At 34.4% G+C, this 19079-nt stretch overlaps 1 protein-coding gene across 1 annotated transcript; it reads right to left on the bottom strand.

Moving 5' to 3' along the window:
* Nucleotides 1-59: 59 nt before the first annotated feature.
* On the bottom strand, nt 60-5824 carry LOC125248301 (galactose-specific lectin nattectin-like). The gene is made up of 7 exons (XM_048160022.1): nt 5709-5824; nt 3095-3176; nt 2708-2743; nt 1731-1810; nt 1100-1228; nt 528-636; nt 60-222 (listed from the first exon to the last, which is right to left on the bottom strand). The coding sequence occupies exons 2-7, from the start codon at nt 3150-3152 to the stop codon at nt 164-166; spliced, it is 471 nt and encodes a 156-aa protein (XP_048015979.1). The 5' UTR covers nt 3153-3176; nt 5709-5824; the 3' UTR covers nt 60-163.
* Between the last annotated feature and the right edge of the window lie 13255 nt (nt 5825-19079).

Here is a 19079-nt window from a genome sequence, read left to right as displayed (position 1 = left end):
GAGTAATTAAGTTATCATTCACAAATAAATGAATAAAAATCAAAATCAAACAAACATAATTAAACTGTTTAACACATTTATTAGCCTCCATTAAACACTTCTAATGGAAAGTAAATGAATCAAAGAAGCTTGTTTCTTCTACATTGATTCTTCACATGCTGGTTCATTTCACACACACATAGGGCCTGTTGTAATGACATTTCACATCATTCCAGTTGCCATCTGTTGAAAGACAGAAAAAACAGTTGTTTTTATCATTTGTGTATTATGAAAAAATAAATACTGTTTATTTAGTATGGTAGACACAGAAATATTAGGATTTGATGTCTAGAAAACAATCAGCAACATGTTGTTTGTGATGAATGTTCACAAAACATTTTTAACTGTGATGAAAAAGTTATTTTCTAGCTTCTGGATATACAGTATGACATGAAGCAGTTTCTGCTAATCTTCTGATGGTCTAACACAATTCAGATTGACGGATCATTTATCATGTTATTTCATGAGCATTAACAGAAGTTACTTACGGAAAGAGTTCATCTCAACGCAGAGCTCATAAATATGGTCATTGGGTTCTCCAGGCGACCATATTTGATAGGTCATTTCGGTTCCATCACTCCAGAGCCAATGTCCCTCCTGTGAACAGAAGAGAAAAATCAGCATTGTGTTTATGACCACAGCTTTACATGGCTTTGTTTTATCTTTATTTATCTAAAAGATGATTCCTCATGAACCCTAACCCCACTTTAAACATGTCAGAAATCTAAACAGAACTTATTTCACAGAAAGGGTATCAGTAAAGAATATGTGAAAACTGTGTAAGAAAGGGTTAAATCACTCAGTTATCTCTATCAGCCACACTATTTCACATCGAGTTTCACGATACAAACACTGGAGTATGACATCATCATGGTGAGCGGTGCCTCTCATGGCTGCCAATGCACTAAACTAACTGTTCTGAGGAGCAAAAATAAATGATAAAAACACATCTATGTGCATGCGTTTTGTATTAAAAAAATGTATTAAATGAGTTTTAATGTAAATGTAATGGTAAATGCCCAGTAGCACAGAAAGAATGATGAAAAAAATGATTGCATACAGCATAACGGCCTCCGATCCAGGTACGTGTTGTTGCATGAGTTTCGCGTCTAATCAGGTTCTGTATGAAAATGTACTCATCATGGCTGTGTATAGAAGCAAGGTTCCCACCATAGGACAAACACAGATTCTGTAGAGGCAGAGACATGAGCAAACACAATGTTATTTTAAATTAATCTGCCAAAATCTGTGACATGCCTTCAGTTATCATCGAAATAATGTTTACTCACTGTGCTGTTTATTTTTTGTTTATTATTTTACCCGTGAAATATAAAATCTGCCATTTGAGGAGGGACTACTTTTCTAGAAAAGGTTCTGGTTATACTGTATATAGATTAGATATAACTTCACATAGATAAAGTTTTTAAGTGATCCTCTCATGATAACATGAAATGTGTTGTGTCTGTATTTTCAGACCATTATGATGTTTCAGTATTATCACAGTGATGTTTGTTCACATCCTGGAGCTCCACTGTCATTTCTTTACTGTTAACATATATTTTGATTTTAACCTGAGGAACAAGTTGAAATGACTTTCCTATGATAACTGACAGGTGTCACAGATGTTTACAGAGTTAATCCAAGAATATTCTTATGATTTTATGTCATATCAGAAGCTTAATGTATCATACCTCGGCTACAGACCATGTTTTATACTTATTGAAAAACTTGAAGCATCTGCATCCATAGGCAGACCATCCTGAAGCACAGGCTGTTAAAATGAAGTTTTGTTTGTTATTATGTTATTACCATTAATGACCTTTCATGTAATTAAATTAATACCATTCATTTAAAGGTACACTATGTAACTTTTGGCCCTTTACCAGTTAAAAACAAAATGACATGCAGCATTGTTTCAGTTGTGCTTTGGCTTCGCATGACTGTGGAGATGAAGGTGACGCTTCACAAAAGATGCTGTACAGTGAACTCTGTTAGAGAGCTACATATGGCAGTCAATCTGGTCCTGGAATTAAATACCTCAAAAATTCCTTAATCACTGTGTTGCTTTTACAACATTTCAAATCCCTCAGTTCTCCTCATCTCCTAAAGCCGAGCTAATGTTGGTTCTTGTTTTATTACTAGCTCTGTTGTGTTCTCTTTTCTCCAGCAGACTCTCCTCTCTATTCTGTTCAGTGTTTGTTTAAAACAGGCGATTCTCCAGAGGTTGGAGATTCAGCTGCTCCATCTCTTCTTTTCCTGCTCTTGTGACAGCAAACCTGTGCCACTCCCACACCAGACAACAACTTTTCTCTATTTACGGATGTGACGAGACATGCACAGGTGAGTGACAGGTCTAAAATATAAACACTTCTAATAGACTTACCATAGTGAATCAGTGAATCATGTTTGGCAGGAAGGATTGATGATGTATTGACTTTTTTTTTTTTTGAAAAAACAAACAAAAAAAAAGCTACATAGTGTACCTTAAATAAACAAAGGATTTAAAATAGCTTCCAAGATGCTCTTTAGATCATTTTAAAGCATGCTGGAGAACATGATCATCAGGTGTTACACACACTTGTTAAGGTGGAGAAATGCACAGGTTTTGGACTTTTGTACTGTACTAGACATACACACTGACAAGAGAAGAAGACAAGAGAAGACTTACCGCTACAAGGTTTACCTCCAACAGGAAGCGTTTCCACTTAAAAAGAAAGAAATACACATTTTTAACACAGAACTGCTAGCAGTAGTGCTACTACAACTACTAATGAATATATACTGCAAATTAACAGGAATATTTTGGTGTTGTATATTATTGTCAAAATTAAGAATATAATATCATTCATAAGAATCAACAACTTTAGCTGATATAATGATATAATTATTGTTGTTTTATTGTCTTAATATTATCATAATAATTCAGAGACAAACTCAGGTGCACATACTGTATTAGATCATTCCTGCTTCTGATCAGTCATTACAGAGTCCCAGATGTGCTTCAATTCATGTTAAAATAACAGTTATGATGTGAGACGTGGAATAATAGTTTTACCTGAAGCATTCAAAGCGACCAGAAGACAGAGAGACAGATAGACAGTCCAGACCGCCATCGTTTCTCAGAGAACACTGGGACTCTGCATAGATTTAAAACACAATTATACATAAATAATTATTACAAAGATTTGTATTTTTGTGACAAGAACCAGTAGATCAATGTGTACAAACAATATTTTAATATAGTTTGTACTTGGTGGATCACAGAACCAGTGCAAGATGAGCATTTGTGGTTAAAGAGTAGATTTTTATTTTTTTAGGAAATGAGCAATAGTCTCGCTAGATAAGACCCTTATTCCTCGTCTGGGATCATGTGGAGCTCTTTGAAACTGCATTTAAAGTGCAATTTGGACCTTCAAGTCCACTATATGGAGAAAAATCCTGGAATGTTTTCCTCAAAAACTATAATTTCTTTTCAACTGAAGAAAGAAGGACATAAACATCTTGGATGACATGGGGGTGAGTAAATTAACAGGAAATTTTAATTCTGAAGTGAAATAATCCTGTTTTCGAATCAGTGAATCGGAGCGTGTACACTCTAAAAACTAATTCAGGGGACCTTTAGTCATTACTTAAATATATATATATATATATATATATTGTAGTGAAATAAAAAATCAAGTTCTGAAATGCTGCTAGACTTTTTACTTGTAATTGTTATTTTATTTAGCTTGGATGACACACAAATTATGCCTAATGATTCGATATACTATCATGACTTGTCATAGTTTAAAATTTTCAGTTAATCAAAAATGTATTTAATTTTATGTTCTGTTAATGTAAAATGCATTCTGATGACGTGTAAACGTGTTTCATTGTTTTGAGTTGTATGAACACTTCTTTTAACTGGGCTGGGATTTATATTTCCCATCATGCTTTGCCCATGGCACTTGAAAGGGAGAGTAAATGCTAAAATTAAGTGTTATATAATGTTTTTTGCACAAGATTAATGGTAAGGGAGATTTAGCAGTAATTAATGTTTTGTTATGCTAATTTAGAAGAGTTAATGTGTTAATGTGGGTTTTTGGAGATTTACCATCATGGTGACAAGCGGTGCTTGGTAAGTTCATGTTACTTAGCAATGCAGTTTTATTGTGTCCAAAAAGTGTTTTCACTTTACTTAAAACATTGTGTTGGATCAACTTAAATAGTTGCATTCATGTTGATAATTATTAAATTCATGTTACTTAGAAGTGTGTTTTTATTTTGGCAAAAAAAGTCTTCACCTTACTTAAAACATTATGTTGGATCAACTCAAAATATTGCTTTGAATTAATGTAATTCTTCCAATTGGCTTAAGTTAAAAATTCTAGTGGAAAACCTTAACATATTTTTTTTTGTTGAACCAATGTTTTATTTTTTAGAGTGTATCAAACTGCCAAAGTCATGTGATTTTAGTAAACGAGGTTTCATTACAGTGGTGTAACTGCAAGCTCATGAGGCAGGGGGGCCCGCAACGCACGTGTGCCCTGCCACATCACAAAATGTGACAAAGTGACTATATTAATATAAATATTGAGATAAATCTAAATATTAATAAAACAATATAATTAGTGCCGAGATTTTTCACAGCAGTGAATAAATACATAAATTCGCCTAATTTACTTGTGTACTGTAATGGTCTAGTGGTAGAATTTTTGGCAAGCGTTTCTGAGGTTCTGGGTTCTAATCCGGTCGCATGTTGTATTTCTTTTTTTTTTTTCTCATTAAAACCAAAGGTGTTCATCAGTGATTGTACATCAAGAGCAAGGACACGTTGTGTGCATTTTGTTTTGTGCTTTTTCCAGAATGAAACGCAGCAACGAGCACTGGCCATGATTTCAGAAACAACACGTTCTAGCGGAAAGATCTCTTCTTATTTAACACATACAAACTTCTTATCGAATGTAGAAAAATGCAAACATTTTTTAAAAATGTTTTTTCTTTTCAGGTAATTATTGAAAATTTACACTGCAAAGTTTCTCAGTGGTATTTAATATAAATTGAAAAATAAATGATAATAGTATACTTTTATGTGGTTGAAAACATTACATTTAATTCACACTTAAGTGTTCTTTAATAAAGTATATTATTTGCGTAATAAGTGCACTTTATAAAAGTATACTGAAGTGCACTTTTTTTTTTAGTGCCGCTCCAGTGCGCATACGCTTCAGGTCCTCAATGACAGTTCAGAGGCAATAATGTAGAAGTGGGCGTTGATCTTCTGCAGATGTCATACTGAGACAAGATATGAAATTGTCAAAATAGGGGTTTTTGGCAGCTTAATCTCCATACAAGCTGTTTTTGGACTAATGAGTTTGACCTTCTGGCTTTATTCACCGTACCGCAGGTTTCATAGGGGAAAAACGTACTTTATAATTCAATACAAATAACTTTAGTCATTTCATTAATTATCGCAATATTTTCAATTTCCTTATCAAGAAGGATGGTTATCAATTGTTTCAAATCCTATATTATTAAAAAAAAAAAATCCTTCAGTTACTTTGCAATCTAGTGATGATTTTTAATTTGAATAAAAACATGTCTATGATTCCCCTGTGATCACATCTGAGCTCTAAACAGCACATTCACACTAACATCTCCTGTTCATATTGATTGAAATGATGAATTACCTGGAGTCTCTGTGTGTCTGTGGGAAGTTCAGAGATGAAATCTTCTGCTAAAGTCTTCAACTGAAGTCTGAAGCTCACTGGACTTCTGTAGTGATATTTATACTCAGAAAAAACTGTCCTTTACCCTCATGGACCCAGACTCTGCTTGCCCCCGAGATGAGATTTGAGATTGGCACATCATCACAGCATCGCAGCATTGTGAGCTTACTGTCATTCATGTCTGTGCCAAAAAGACAAAGTTTTTGTGGTTTAAGACTGCAAACAACTGGTTTTCTTTGTGGCAAAGAAGTGGAAGAAAGCAATGACAATATAAGTGAAGTTAAAACAGATTTGAGAAGTTATAGAAGATTAAAGGGATAGTTCACCAAAAATTAAAATAATTTACTCATCCTCATGTCGTTCTATATAACATATAAACATATCATCAATAACATACAAACACTGATTATGTGTGATGGTCAATGTTTATATCAACTATGACCGGACCTCACCTTTACAGTTTGTTTGGTAAATTTGGTGACATTTAGGGGTGTCACAATATAACCGTATTGACTTGATATTCAACACATGAAATGTCAATTTCATGTTAATTAAGGATGTGACAATATACTGGTATTAACAATAACCGTAATATTTAAAAGGAATACTACACATATGATAATACGACATAAAAATAATTTAGCTCCAGTATCTGGTTGACATCACAATGTACAATATGTGGCGGCATTGCACCTTAACGCTGCCATGTGTCATAAAGACGCAGCGTGAAAGACGCAGAAGACGCAGCGTGTGCAGCTACTAATGTCCTGCAAAATCATGTTGCTGGAGGGCGCCCTCGTGCAGAAAGTCCATGGCTGCATCTGACTTGTTGCCTTGCTGCCCTTCCAGGCAATGACTCTGCAGGCAGTGTTTGCGCATGAAGGTATAACTCACAAGACTGATTTCAGACAGACGGCATCTTGATTTTTTAGCCCCACTGTCACCGAGTGGAAAGCACAGGATTGCAGGATATCAAGGCAGTGAAGGATTCATCTTTTTACCTTCTTTCATCTTTAGGATGACTTTTTACCTTGGAATGCGTCCACAAGTGAGACCCATAGAAGTACTAAAAATGGCATTCCAGGAAATCCCTAATATGGATTGCTGCAGCTGAATAATGCAGACAGACGTTTTGACTGATTAAACGTGAAAAAAATGAACACACCATTGTGTTTTATATGTTTTAAAAATGGAAAGAGTTAAATTACAATTAAAGGTTTATTTCAAGTATATAAAAAAATCCTAAATAGGAACATAGTAATATACATCGGAGCGTTATGAATCAGTGTGTCGAATCATGATTCGGATCGCGTGATTCGGATCGGATCGGACAGCTGATTCGACACACTGATTCATAACGCTCTGAAGCTTCCTGAAGCAGTGTTTTGAAATTGGCCATCACTATATAAGTCATTATTTTGTTTTTTTGACGCACCAAAAATATTCTCGTCGCTTTATAATATTAATATTGAACCACTGTACTCACATGAACTGATTTAAATATGTTTTTAGTGCATTAATGGATCTTGAGAGAGGAAATGTCATTGCTTCCTATGAAGGCCTCACGGAGCCATCGGATTTCAACAAAAATATCTTAATTTGTGTTCTGAAGATTAATGAAGATCTTACGGGTGTGGAACGACATGAGGGTGAGTAATTAATGACAGAATTATCATTTTTTTGGTGAACTAACCCTTTAATGAGAACTTACAAGTATACTTGCACTAAACTAGTAGTTTACTGAGAATATATCAGTGTAGTTTCATTATATATACTTAAAAAAAAATAGTAAACTACTAGTATAGCCTACTTATAATCTTATAAGTTTGCTTGTAGTACAGATGTAGTACAAATGAGAAATGTAGCTGTGAACTGCATTTAGGTCTTCTCTCTTTTCTTTTTCATAAGGGAGAGTCTCAGTTATTGTAATTGTTGGATGAGATGTGTGATTCATTGGCTAAAAAAGAGAACAAAAAACAAAATAATCAAAGTACAGATGAATTTGACTGATAGCATTGCTTTTTTGTTCAAAGTTTCTATAGATATTGCGATATATCATTACTGTTATTATTTTGGCCTCATTGTGTGAAAAATCTGATATGGTGACAGCCATGACCTCAAACAATCTCATGTTTGCCAGACATTACTGGAACTTTCAGAGGGATGGGTTTGATCGTCAGATGAGACCAAAATAAAGCTCAGTTGAAAAACATCAGGGTGAACAAACCCTTTGAGTAAACTGTAAAATCTCCTTTCGTTTCTAATGTGGACATTATGCATTCCTACTTATGCTGAATTTACAGAAACTTATCTTTGACAGAGTTTGTTTTGCTGTTAATATGTAGCTCATTTTCTGCTTATTATTAATCTTGTTATCCGTGTCAACATGCAGGGCTGTGTTTCCCAAAAGCATCGTGAGCCCAAGTTGATCGGGAAGACCATTACGATCAACTAAACTCACAAAGCTTTTGGGAAACACATCCCAGATCAATGGCCATGCGTAGATATTTTAGGGGCAGGTTGTGAAATCAAGAGAAAGGGCACAAGATCACTGTGATGAGTATATATTATAGGACAGAGTGTAATTTGTTTTTTAAAAAATAGACATTAATGTGAATTACATGACTAAACTTAAAATTAATGATTAATATCAAGACGCACAGTAAATAATTCTTAGTAATACAGAACCACATACAATATGAGCTTTAAATTGATTTAAATTTTATCTGAACAATTAACAGGGCCAACAGGCATTTAGCCAACATTAATGTCTTCTAATCATAGTTTTCTTGGCCATTAAAATTTCACAGTAACAGTGAAAAACTGGAGCTGTTCTCATCTTGTCGTTCAAGCTGCTGCCATCAAACTATCACTGTAATGGAAAAAGCCACTGATGCTTCCACTTGCATTGGCCTGTAACAGGTTTTGATAACACTGGTAGGGTTTACTCAGTTGTATCATCTACTGTTGGATATGGGAAATGCATTCAGTCCAACCAGAAGAAGAGATAAAAAACAAATGCCCTTGTTATGGACTGATACTCAGGGGCATATTCTTCGTACGTGGCTAACTCAGTTAGCTGGATTTGATTGTTGACGATTTGGCATGATCTTGGATCGTTTGGTTCTTCGACGCTCATCCTGGACTTACTGTCATAGCAACAGGTCCGTAAGCTCAAACCTGCTCGGGAGCAGCTTATTTCATGTAAACAAGATTAGATTGCATCTTTTTAAGCGGAGGTGATGTTTAAAGTCTGTCCCAGCCACTGCTACTTTCCCACAAGAGTACCCTAATGTAAACCAGGGACAATAATAATGATTTAAAAATACATTTGCAAATAATACTATAATGCCGTGTAGTGTCATAATATAGACACCGACAGTTTTACTCTGTGAGAGATTCATTCATGAGGGAATAATTACGTAATATTTTTTATTGGAGTCTCACACACATGATGTACAGATGTCTATGCCGTACATGCATTTGTGCATTTGAACCGCGACAGATATTATGGGAGTGGCTTGATGAAGCGCAGGAGATGCAGATAACTTGATCTTGACCCTTAAGAAACTTTAATTAATGCTGTCAAATATGCTTCAAAGGTAAATTAGTTGCTAATTACAACATTGAAATAAAAAATTGCCTGTACAAATACTAGAAATTGTGAATATAGCCTAAATAATTGGGTAATCATGTAAAAAAAAAAAAAAATTATAAATCTATTATAACATTTATGTTGTTCTTCTGTCATTTATTGCTTGGCTGTTTCCTTATAAATGTCTAGAAATTCGTCAAGTTTTTCGTCAGGTGTCTTTTCTCATTCTGTGATGTCATTACGTTGCCGTCTTGACTCCAGCCAATCGCTGCATTGCTGATCGTGGTTTCGTGTATCGATACATCTGCCCTTTTCATGGAACACGAGAACACGCAGTAATCTTAGACAACTTAATCCAGATATTTTAATCCAATCTGCAAATTCGTTTGAAGAACCAAATTAGCCAGAGTTCAGTTATCACCATTAGAAGATCTGGCATCTGTCAAATCATCTCAGATGTATTAAGCGAGGTACGAAGAATATGCCCCACTCCGAACAACTGATGCATCCTCAAACTTGCTCACTCAAATTATCAACAGCAGCGGCGGCTTAATGGAAAGCAAAACCACACACTCATTTGTGTATATATATATATATATATATATATATATATATATATGTATAAAAAAGACAAAATCCTCTTGTACAAAATGATTTTGCACCCTACCACAGTATGTGTTGCCCCTCTAGTAGGCAGAGTAATGTATATGAGCGGAGTGGATTTCCTTCATTTCTAAAAGCATTTTGTAAGCAGTCAGTTGTCCACATGCACTCCAGGGCAGAGGTCATAAACCTGTGCATAAAGTCAAATGTTTGCAGTGCCAATAAATGCTGTTCTCAAATGTTTTAAGAGACAGTGGGACAAACTGAGAAAAATGCATTACATGGATCAATGTAAAGTATTTAATTTCAACACATGATTTGTTAAAAAACAGAGGGAAGAACAATTGAATGGTATTAAACAGACCACAGAAAATAATAGTTTTAAAATTCAACTGATTATTTGCATGGATTCTGCCTTCATATTTTTACTAAAACATACTACTTGAGCTTCTGCAATAGTAGGGGGAGAGTGGGGTAAGATGAGCCAGTGGGTAAGTTGGCCCACCCCCTGTATGTTGGCAACCGTACCATTTTATTGTCATGTGACCATATTTTTTCGAACCACCTGTCATTTCTGCCAGACTGAGAAAAAGGAGAAGCACATGGGAGGAGTGGAAGTCACTTATTTACTTTAAAAACCTTTTTTTTTTTTGGCTTGTCAAAAGAAAAATTGTAACATAACAGATGTAATGCTGTTTCATCAAAGCAAATTTGTCCTGGGGCCAGTTGCATAAACCATTTAGACTAGTCTTAAAAGTTAAGTCACTATTTTTTTCTTGAAGAGTGGTCCTAATTTTTTTAAAGTCTGTTACATAAAAAGGTAGATTGGTGTAACTGGAATTGGAAAAATAACAATGATTACCCCTTGGTTAACTGCAAGTTGGTCAAACTAGTTTTTAAGACACAGTCTTAATATAGTGATTAAGTTGGCCCCAGAGCAGGTCTAAAGCTATTTGTGACGCATATTGGTGATTTAGAAACATATAAAACCATGCAAATTATTTAGCTAAATATTAGCCTGAACTGGTAAGCTAGCTAGCTTTTCCTAAAATGGAAGCTATGGGGCAAAGTGAGCCAAATGCTATGGGGTAAATTGAGCCAGTTTTTTAAAGTTAAATCTGAAGTATGAACTGGTGTCATTTCAATGTAATATTACGCAACTGGTTTAGTTTATCTTTATTTTCGAGTTTATTTGATAGGAATAATGTACAAGTACACCAAATCCTTCTCTGATACGAACCGGAAGATGTTTAATCATATGGAAGATTACAACTTTGGTGTTCAACATATTGTTTCAGAAATGCAAACAATTATTAAATATTATTATTATTAAATATTAAACAATGTTTCATTTAGCTTTAAAAAATAAATATTTGTAAAAGGAAATTTGATTATTAAATTAGTTTTTAAAATAGGTACATTATCTTTAAAATTTCACATGGGTTTGATTCAGATTCAGTTAGATGGCCAGTTTACACCTACCTACTGACTCGGCTCAACTTACCCCTAACCTAAGGTATATTGAGCCAGAGGAACACTTTTTTATAAGAAGCCATATTTTTTGAACCCTTTGTCATAGATGTATTCTGATCATTTGAAATTATAGGAAACATCTTGAAATTACTTTAAATACTTTCATTGTACTTCTGCCTCATTTTCCCTTATCTTGAGAAAAAAAGTTAAAAAGTAAGTAAAAATAAAAAGTAAAAAAATGGCTCATTTTACCCCACTCTCCCCTATTCTCTAAGGAAACTAAGGTAAACTCTTTCTATTATATATATATATATATATATATATATATATATATATATATATATATATATATATATATATGTACACACACAACATTCTATCAAAAACTATATTATATTATATTATATTATATTATATTACCTTATATTATATTATATTATATATATATATTATATTATATTATATTATATTATATTATATTATATTATCAGCTATCCCGAGCCTGATCTATTATTTTAAGTCAGCTGTTATGCAGGTGTCATGCAGTAGGTGGCAGTGTGCACCTTCAAGTGAGTTTGCTAACCACCATTAAAAGGAAAAGAAGCAGCTCAATGTGGCTGCATTAATGAAGGGTGCGTCTCAGTTGTGATTCAGTAGCCTATATCAAATACATGAATTTGGGCACTGGTATGGACAGTGAAGCACATTATTGAGACACTAATAACTATTTCCGGCGACTTGTTAATGTATTTATAAACAACAGCAGAAGTATTGTCTCTCTGATTTTTATTAAATAATTCTAATATGCTGATTTGCTGCTCAAGAAACATTTCTTTTTATCAATATTGAAAACATTTTTGTGTTCACAACTGTTTAAAAGATATCAGCGAGATGCTTATTTTATTTTATTTTGAGGACATGAATACATTTATTTAGCAAGGATGCATTAAATTGATAAAAAATGACAGTTTTTAACTTTTAAAACTTTGTATTCATCAAAGAATCCTGAAAAAAACTGTATCATAGTTTACACAAAAATATTAAGATGGTATGAAGATAGAGAGACATTGAGAGAACGTCAGTTCCTGCTTTTGTGTTTATTCTGTTTAGACTGTGTGACTACAACATGGAAATCGATTAACCAGTATCCATGATCACATTGCACAGTTCCAGTTTGTTAGAACTGCACCAGCTGTTCAACTTCCTGTCTGTATGCAGACTCATCTCCATTGTGTATGAGGCCGATGATAGTGGTGTCATCTGCAAACTTCAGGAGTTTAACAGAAGGGTCTTTAGTACAGGGAGAAGTGCAGCGAGGACAGAACACATTGGATGTCAATTTCCCCATTCTCACTAGTCTGTCATTTAGCTGGTGACAGGTGAAGGTGGGTGGAGAGAGCTGGGTTTAGCACACACACACTCAAACACGCAAACCTATAGACTAAACGCATAAAAGAACGGCAAGAATGCATTAGGGGTATTCCGTTTTTTAGCAGGAAAGGTGTCATTTAAGCGGCCCCTAAAGTAATAATTAACAATTTTTACAACAGAAGTGATTCAATCAAAAACCAACTTTAGCTCGATAAGAAATTTCCTATTGTCACTGTGAAGCTGCTTTGAAACAATATGCATTGTGAAAAGTGCTATATAAATGAAGATGACTTGACTTGATGCAGGTCCTTTCTGCATAACCCCCGCAGTTATTAAATGCTTTTTGTACATAGTACACTTTATTATGGTGATGTTTAGTGAGTTTGGTCTGTTAATATCACTGTCTTAGTACATTAAGCCACGTTAAGCATTTTTCACGTTAAGCATTTTAGAATGTCCCCACGGCGGGATAAATTGTTCTACTGTAACCGATGCCTCGTTCTATTTTGGATCTTTGAAATATGTGTCATATTTTAAGCGTTTATCACATGTTGTGCATGTAAAAAGAAGTAAATATGAACGTTAAGTGAATTTGTGGTCTAGTTTCAAATGCATTGATCATATGCTTGTGTCAACTTCACTGATATGTGCGCTGGTTCGATCCTTTCCGTGTTGTCCAAATCTCAGTCAAACACAAGCCCATTCATTCAAATGATTAATAATGGGAAATAACAAGCACTTCCATTTTTTAAAATGCCTGTGATTAGAAATGTTGAAGATGTTGCTATTCATGTTTGCCAGCACAGGACGCGTGAAATGAAGTATACCCGGGCATTAATCACTCTAAATTGTAATGGACTGGAGCTCACGTTCACATTGGGAAACACGGGAGCACCGCGATGCGACTGCAAAAGGCACTTTCACTTTCACGATAAAAGTGCATGCATTGTAAATGCACTATTACAGTATACACATACCAATTAAACGCACAGATCTCCTCTCGTGCGTCCTCCACTGGATGAGGCAATATCACTTTTGTTTCTATTTCAGATATCTCTTTTATAGATGTCATCAATGCTTTTGCCTTTCAAGATGTAATTACCGAAATCAAAACAGTCCATAAACTATAAATCCTCACGAAAACTTAAGTCAAGCCAGCTTGCGCGTCAACCTGAGAGATCAGCCTCCTTACCTTAAAGTGTCAAATTTCTCGGTTTCTGAATGAACGGTTTGGCCTGATTGACAAACGCTAACGTTCCGGCATGATTTATATACCATCGACCTGTCCTAAAACGTTAACACGCTTTGATCGATGGTTTGGAGATCGTGTGTTTCTCCATTCGAGAGCGCATTTCCTGTTCACATCCGCGACAAAACAGCTGATTATTTACGAACGAAAGCTCACAGAAACGTGAAAATGGTCTCATTTGAAAGAAAATATCCTAAGCTAAAAGATGATATATTGTGACTGATTGAAGCAGCCCTTATCAAAAGTGCGGGGGTCGATTTCTGTCTTTTCAAAACTGCGGGGGTCCTGACCACCCTGTCCCCCGTGCCAACGGCGCCCCTGCCTATAGACCACTTTCGAGCAGACGTCACAATTACGTCACTTGCAGCTGCGCGCGCATACTGGTTGCAGAAAAATAGTTGAAGCTATTGAAGAAAAATGTGAAAAAATCCACAGAATAAGAGAAAAATGTTTTGTTGTGCCTCTGGATGTTGGAATCGGAATGCAAAAAATATAGTCTTCATTTTTAAAGAAAACCATCGTTGAAAACGTAATTTGAAGATAAACAGAGACGTTTCACAGACTGGATTGATGACACCTGCAAGGATTAGTCTACTATTAAAGCAGGAATTTGATGTAAACAGTAAGTCTCTACATAAAATTCACATATGCAGTTCAGAGGACATACATACATACAGCATGAAACAATTATAATTAAAATAATTTAAACCTATAATATTTTACATAGATAACTTTTAAACATAATAATTTTTATTTCACAATTCTGACTTTTTTTTTCTCTTGCATTTGCGTGTTTATTACTCCCAGTTCGGACTTTATAACTCGCAATAGTGAGTTTATTTCACAATTCTGAGGGGGGAAAAGTCAGAATTGCGGGATAAATTGCAATTCAGAAAAGACAGAATAACGAGTATATCTCACAATTCTGTTTTATTTTGTAAGAAATGTGATATGTAAACTCAGATTTGCGAGAAATAAAAGTCAGAATTGTGAGATATAAACTCGAAATTAACTTTTTTTATTCTTTTATTTCGTGGCTTCCATAGACTTCTACTGCTCAACTTTCATTTTCTGCAACCAGCTAGGCTCCGCCCACAAAAAACGTCATCGCTGTTTGCAAACACCAAATTGGTCTATCCAAGTCATTCATCACAGACAGTATCAATGTCAGTAGCTACACTTCTTGTATTTCAGGCACACCACAAGGTGTCACTGTGGCCTCGCTTCACTCTCGCCTACTCTGAGCTCGATTGCTATGTCTGAGGTAAACCACGCTCTTCTCATTACCCTACGGACAAAGAAATGTAAAAATACATAAATGTAAAAAAAAAAAGAAATGTAGAATTAAAGAAATGTAGACATGAATAAATGTGGAAATTCATATGGAAATATATATATATATATATATATAATATATATATATATATATACATATATATAATTTGCTTTTCTATGTATATTGTCTATTTCTAATTCTATAATCTATGTCTATTTACATATTTATTTATTTTTAATTGTGGCAGACTTGGAATTCCATATAAATCAACTCAAACAAATAAATACCCATAATGCAACTGCCTGCTGGCGCTGATCGCTGGGTCATTACAATATGTATCAAGAATATAATCAATGTCATCAGAACACAGGAAAGTAAAAGTTAACAATGATTGATAAGAAAGATTAAGGAAAGATAAGAAAAGCTTGGAAAAAAACACACAAGAGTAAGATATTAATTTATTGTGGCTGCGATGTACTTTGACGTTGGTGTCACGTGTCTGTGGTGGTGACATACCCCTTCTCTCACATAAAAGTACACAACTGTCTTCTTCGGTAGGTTATCCATGGTACGATCGACCCGCCATAAACCACTTCTTGAAGCACTGCACTCCAACAAAACTTTGAACGTCACCGATGACGTCATTTCACTAAAATGATACAAGCCTCAATATGGAGCTCCCGTGGGAAAGACCTGATGTTCTCGACACAAACTTCTAAGTTTTGGTATCAGCTGTAGCATCACTATTGAGAACACGAGTGATCCAGAACCCTGCAGAATGAAACACACTGAAGATACTGAAGAACAAAGAGGTTGGTGTTTATTCTTCATTCATTCATGATGCTGAACAACATTCATGATAGAAAGATTCAAACACTTCTGCACATGTACATTCAGATTTACTGATAAAGTTGTATTGTCTTTCTTAAAGTTGTATATCAAAGCCTGGAAAAAAGTTTGAAGTAGGTTTAACAGGATAAGATTAAAATCTCAATAATTGGTAGAATATTTGTAGTCTCAGTCATCAGTTTAGAAACAGGCGCCTCAACCCCTGTGATGTGTGGCGGCAGCAGCGCGAGATCTCGGGAGAATGACCAAGCAGACACAGATCAAGTGTGGTACAAAGCATTCTCAGATTTATTCAGGAAGAAGGGTCATATTTATAGACATAGGTCAAACAAGAATCTCCAGGATGGCATGAGCATCGAATCATACGTCTTAAGAATCAAACCTTACCATGTATGGTGTTTCAAGAAATATAATAACAAATAAGAAATGTATGTGCGTAAATGTGTGTGTGTCTTCAACTTCTGGTTGCGTGTGAGAGTGTCAGTGTGTCCAAGGACTACTACTTCTTGTTGTTTTGTCTAGGTAGGTACATGATGTGCACAATGGAAAAATCCCAAGACACAGAGAAAGTCAAAAAGTGAAGAAATAAGAAATTATTTAACAGTAACATAAATACAATTCAAATTAAAACCAAGCAAACAAACAAAGCAGAAGTTAATATTATATAAGATTTTTTTTTAAAATTGACATAATATATGATAAAAAATTATAAAGATAAATCTTAAGTCCTTAAGTGAGCTTACTTATAAATGATTTCTACTTGCATTAAAAGCAGGACTATGGAAGCCCATTTCCGCCACTAAAAAAAAAAAAAAAAAACTGAATTGCGACTTTTTATCTCAGAATTCTGACTTTTTAACTCGCAATTGCGAGTTTATATCTCACAATTGCGAGTTATAAAGTCAGAATTCTGAGATATAAAGTCACAATTGCGTGATAAAAAGTCAGAATTCTGAGATATAAAGTCGCAATTGCGTGTTAAAAAGTCAGAATTCTGAGATATAAAGTCGCAATTGCGTGTTAAAAAGTCATAATTCTGAGATATAAAGTCGCAATTGCGTGATAAAAAGTCAGAATTCTGAGATATAAAGTCGCAATTGCGTGTTAAAAAGTCAGAATTCTGAGATATAAAGTCGCAATTGCGTGTTAAAAAGTCAGAATTCTGAGATATAAAGTCACAATTGCGTGATATAAAGTCAGAATTCTGAGATATAAAGTCGCAATTGCGTGTTAAAAAGTCAGAATTCTGAGATATAAAGTCACAATTGCGTGATATAAAGTCAGAATTCTGAGATATAAAGTCGCAATTGCGTGATAAAAAGTCAGAATTCTGAGATATAAAGTCACAATTGCGTGATAAAAAGTCAGAATTCTGAGATATAAAGTCGCAATTGCGTGTTAAAAAGTCAGAATTCTGAGATATAAAGTCGCAATTGCGTGATATAAAGTCAGAATTCTGAGATATAAAGTCGCAATTGCGTGTTAAAAGTCAGAATTCTGAGATATAAAGTCACAATTGCGTGATATAAAGTCAGAATTCTGAGATATAAAGTCGCAATTGCGTGTTAAAAAGTCAGAATTCTGAGATATAAAGTCACAATTGCGTGATATAAAGTCAGAATTCTGAGATATAAAGTCGCAATTGCGTGTTAAAAAGTCAGAATTCTGAGATATAAAGTCACAATTGCGTGATATAAAGTCAGAATTCTGAGATATAAAGTCGCAATTGCGTGATAAAAAGTCAGAATTCTGAGATATAAAGTCGCAATTGCGTGATAAAAAGTCAGAATTCTGAGATATAAAGTCACAATTGCGTGATAAAAAGTCAGAATTCTGAGATATAAAGTCGCAATTGCGTGTTAAAAAGTCAGAATTCTGAGATATAAAGTCGCAATTGCGTGATATAAAGTCAGAATTCTGAGATATAAAGTCGCAATTGCGTGATAAAAAGTCAGAATTCTGAGATATAAAGTCGCAATTGCATGTTAAAAAGTCAGAATTCTGAGATATAAAGTCACAATTGCGAGTTATAAAGTCAGAATTCTGAGATATAAAGTCGCAATTGCGTGTTAAAAAGTCAGAATTCTGAGATATAAAGTCGCAATTGCGTGATATAAAGTCAGAATTCTGAGATATAAAGTCGCAATTGCGTGATAAAAAGTCAGAATTCTGAGATATAAAGTCGCAATTGCATGTTAAAAAGTCAGAATTCTGAGATATAAAGTCGCAATTGCGTGATAAAAAGTCAGAATTCTGAGATATAAAGTCGCAATTGCATGTTAAAAAGTCAGAATTCTGAGATATAAAGTCACAATTGCGTGATATAAAGTCAGAATTCTGAGATATAAAGTCGCAATTGCATGTTAAAAAGTCAGAATTCTGAGATATAAAGTCACAATTGCATGTTAAAAAGTCAGAATTCTGAGATATAAAGTCACAATTGCGTGATAAAAAGTCAGAATTCTGAGATATAAAGTCACAATTGCGTGATATAAAGTCAGAATTCTGAGATATAAAGTCACAATTGCGTGATATAAAGTCAGAATTCTGAGATATAAAGTCACAATTGCGTGATATAAAGTCAGAATTCTGAGATATAAAGTCGCAATTGCATGTTAAAAAGTCAGAATTCTGAGATATAAAGTCACAATTGCATGTTAAAAAGTCAGAATTCTGAGATATAAAGTCACAATTGCGTGATAAAAAGTCAGAATTCTGAGATATAAAGTCACAATTGCGTGATATAAAGTCAGAATTCTGAGATATAAAGTCGCAATTGCATGTTAAAAAGTCAGAATTCTGAGATATAAAGTCACAATTGCATGTTAAAAAGTCAGAATTCTGAGATATAAAGTCACAATTGCGTGATAAAAAGTCAGAATTCTGAGATATAAAGTCACAATTGCGTGATATAAA

Source organism: Megalobrama amblycephala, linkage group LG1 (assembly GCF_018812025.1).
Source record: "Megalobrama amblycephala isolate DHTTF-2021 linkage group LG1, ASM1881202v1, whole genome shotgun sequence".
In the NCBI taxonomy this organism is placed as follows: domain Eukaryota; kingdom Metazoa; phylum Chordata; class Actinopteri; order Cypriniformes; family Xenocyprididae; genus Megalobrama; species Megalobrama amblycephala.
The sequence above is the reverse complement of the archived record's forward strand: the minus strand, read 5'-3'. Positions and strand labels throughout refer to the sequence as shown.

What these genes read in the sequence shown, in the direction of transcription:
- LOC125248301 (XM_048160022.1), bottom strand. Translation starts at nt 3,152, where the DNA reads ATGGCGGTCTGGACTGTCTATCTGTCTCTCTGTCTTCTGGTCGCTTTG. An exon ending in GGTCGCTTTGAATGCTTCAG is followed by an intron (nt 2,744 to 3,094) that starts GTAAAACTATTA and finishes TTTCTTTTTAAG; the next exon opens with TGGAAACGCTTCCTGTTGGA. An exon ending in TGGAGGTAAACCTTGTAGCG is followed by an intron (nt 1,811 to 2,707) that starts GTAAGTCTTCTC and finishes TCATTTTAACAG; the next exon opens with CCTGTGCTTCAGGATGGTCT.